Source organism: Montipora capricornis, chromosome 3 (genome assembly GCF_036669925.1).
Source record: "Montipora capricornis isolate CH-2021 chromosome 3, ASM3666992v2, whole genome shotgun sequence".
NCBI lineage: Eukaryota > Metazoa > Cnidaria > Anthozoa > Scleractinia > Acroporidae > Montipora > Montipora capricornis.
The window spans coordinates 71,019,376-71,021,875 of NC_090885.1; the positions used below are offsets into that span (position 1 = coordinate 71,019,376).

The 2,500-nt window shown below is 36.8% G+C and overlaps 1 protein-coding gene across 2 annotated transcripts in view; it reads left to right on the forward strand.

Annotated features, from left to right (window-relative positions):
* The window catches only part of LOC138043899 (histone-lysine N-trimethyltransferase SMYD5-like), a 16,101-nt gene that overhangs the window by 3,282 nt on the left and 10,319 nt on the right, over window positions 1-2,500 (forward strand). For both annotated transcript variants that reach the window (XM_068890412.1, XM_068890413.1), the window contains exons 4-6: window positions 723-827; window positions 1,078-1,140; window positions 2,168-2,238. In XM_068890412.1, the coding sequence (XP_068746513.1) occupies window positions 723-827; window positions 1,078-1,140; window positions 2,168-2,238 (239 nt within the window). The remainder of the gene's footprint in view (window positions 1-722; window positions 828-1,077; window positions 1,141-2,167; window positions 2,239-2,500) is intronic.

The following is a 2,500-nucleotide window of genomic DNA, read 5'->3' on the forward strand; positions in this document are numbered from 1 at the left end:
TCTTTAAACTATAATATTCTTTCCGTCATCACACCACAAATTTAGGACAAAGGGGTTAGTTGTGAGCAAAACTTTGCTGCTGTGTTGGTGAGAAAAGAAACATAAAAATATGGTTTATTAATTAAAATAATTTAGATAGTATGTGCAGTCTCATTGATTGATAGCTGTGCATTGGTCAACAGATGCAAGTATGTAAACACAGCTATGACATCACGCAAATTTTGATTGGTAATGTGATGTCAGACGAGCATTTTGATTGGCTGGTAGGAAATATAAGTATGTATCAAGAAGTAAAAAAAAAGTTTTCCTTCATTTCTTGAATTATTTTGGAGATATGTTTCATAAAATAATAGAGAACTTTTTTCTGTGGTTACATAGCCTCATCTAAACACTCAGGGAGTTGGGAGAATTCTCAACAGTTACACGAACCCTCAACTTGTCTTGGCATTAACTGTCTTGAATTATCCCAACTCCCCCTCGTATTTAGATGAGGATATGTAAACACAGAAAAAGTCCTCTATTGGTTAATTAACCACCGTATGGAACTTTGATTGGTATGCTGATATTTGAGTGTTAGCCCTTTGTTAGAGAAAAAAGTGGCCAACACTTGATTGTAGGGCACTAAAAGGGCCCATTTGCCGGTAATTAATTTTGAATTGATTGACAGTCACCCCAAGTGCTTGGCTGGAGAAGTTATGTGTTATTTGCCTTTGTGTGTATAGGAAACAGATCCTGAAGGAATGCAGGAATTATTTGAATCTTTCTGCCACTCAGTGGTTAATAAACAGAAACAGATAATCCATAAGCTCTTAGGAGATCAATTCAAGGTCTGTCAAATTGTTAATGTTGTGAACAGTTATGCAGTGCCATAACATAAGTTGGCTATATTTTCCACATAATTATTTAGGTTCACTTTTAAAATTAAAGCCTAGTTGTTTTGTAAACTGTTTGCTATTTCTGGTTGGGATTTTTGTATGAACTTTTCATTGTTGTCTTCTTTCTATATTTCCATCTTATTTCTTTCTAATTGGCATTAGATTGTCCAGATTTTTTTTATTTTTCTTTTTTGTTCATTAGGAACAGTTAGATATTCTCCGTGTGCTGGTGTCCAATGCTCTGTATGATGAAAAATTAAAACAGGTGTGCTGTCTAAAGTCATTTATTCATCATTTGTAGTGCTACAATCTAGCCACTGATTGAGCAAAGGTCACCAACGAATATACTTTGTGAGCAAGCTCTCCACTAGGGTTTTGCACGAGATTTGTATTGGGAACCAAGTAAGCTGTGAGAGGATTATATAAAAATTTGTCCCACGCAAAACCCTAGAGGAGAGCTTAATCACAGGCTACAAGGAATAGTGGCTGTTGCAATTCATGACATGGCCCTTTCTGAGTTGAAGGGTTGTAATATGCCACCCATTTTTTGAAAAATTCAAACATTTTTGCTTTTTGTAGATCAAATCAAATACATCTTTATATCTTGTAATGATTTTTTCCGGTATATAACCGCTTCTGGTCACATGACCTATGGCTTGCAAATGTAAGCTCTTCGACTCTTCATTAACAACATCTATGTCCAGTCAAAAACGATGTGCTCTTTAGCCTTTTTAGTCCTGAGAGTAAGACTTGCAGCGGAGCTCCAAGCGCCAAAGGCACGCGCGCAGAACACCATTGGTTAGAAAACATGGTAACCCATCTGTGCAAGGAAATTTGGTTTTCGTCAACCATATCGCAGGCTTATATACAGTATTAAGAAAATCAATACTCGTAGACTTGTCTCCAGCTAGTTTACAGCGTGCATTTTTGATATTGGACATCAATGTTATGGCCAATTGACAAGGTATCTGCTGACCAGCATCACGTGACCATACTGCAGGCTCAAGTTTAGAGCTTATTGAGCTCCTCCTACTGGGTTTTGATTGGATCGCAGGCTCAAGCTAGGCCAACTTTTTGTAAGAATAAAAAATAACCTGGGAGCTCCACTTTAAGGCTTGGCTAAATCTATATATTAGACAATTTTACTTGTCAATGGGGATTGCTTCAGGGATGAATGGGTTAACATCATCTAGGTCCACTAAAAAATCTGTCCCCTTTAAACAACCTGTTAACTCATCTCATGGTTATCTTCCTGACATGACAGGGGCTTTGTTTTAATGTTCATTTTGTAGTGGTTTGAGCCTGATGGGTTTAAATCTCTTATGGCACTTATAGGAACCAATGCACAAGGAATTGGAACAAGGTAAATGTGACAGTCAAAAGTTATGAAGAGACATATATTTGAACTGTGGAAGAGACTCATATTGAGATTTCATAACTTTGCTGGACGGTCTAAAAGTCTTAATAAGCTCCTTCCCACATTTTTAATTTGCAGTATGTACTTCATTTGTAATGTCTCTCCATACCTGTGTTCTCTATAGGTTTATTATGAACTCACAAATGACTCTCTTCAAGTTGGTTCAATAGCTCAATAATAGCCAAAGACGGGTTTAAAAGTCTGACTA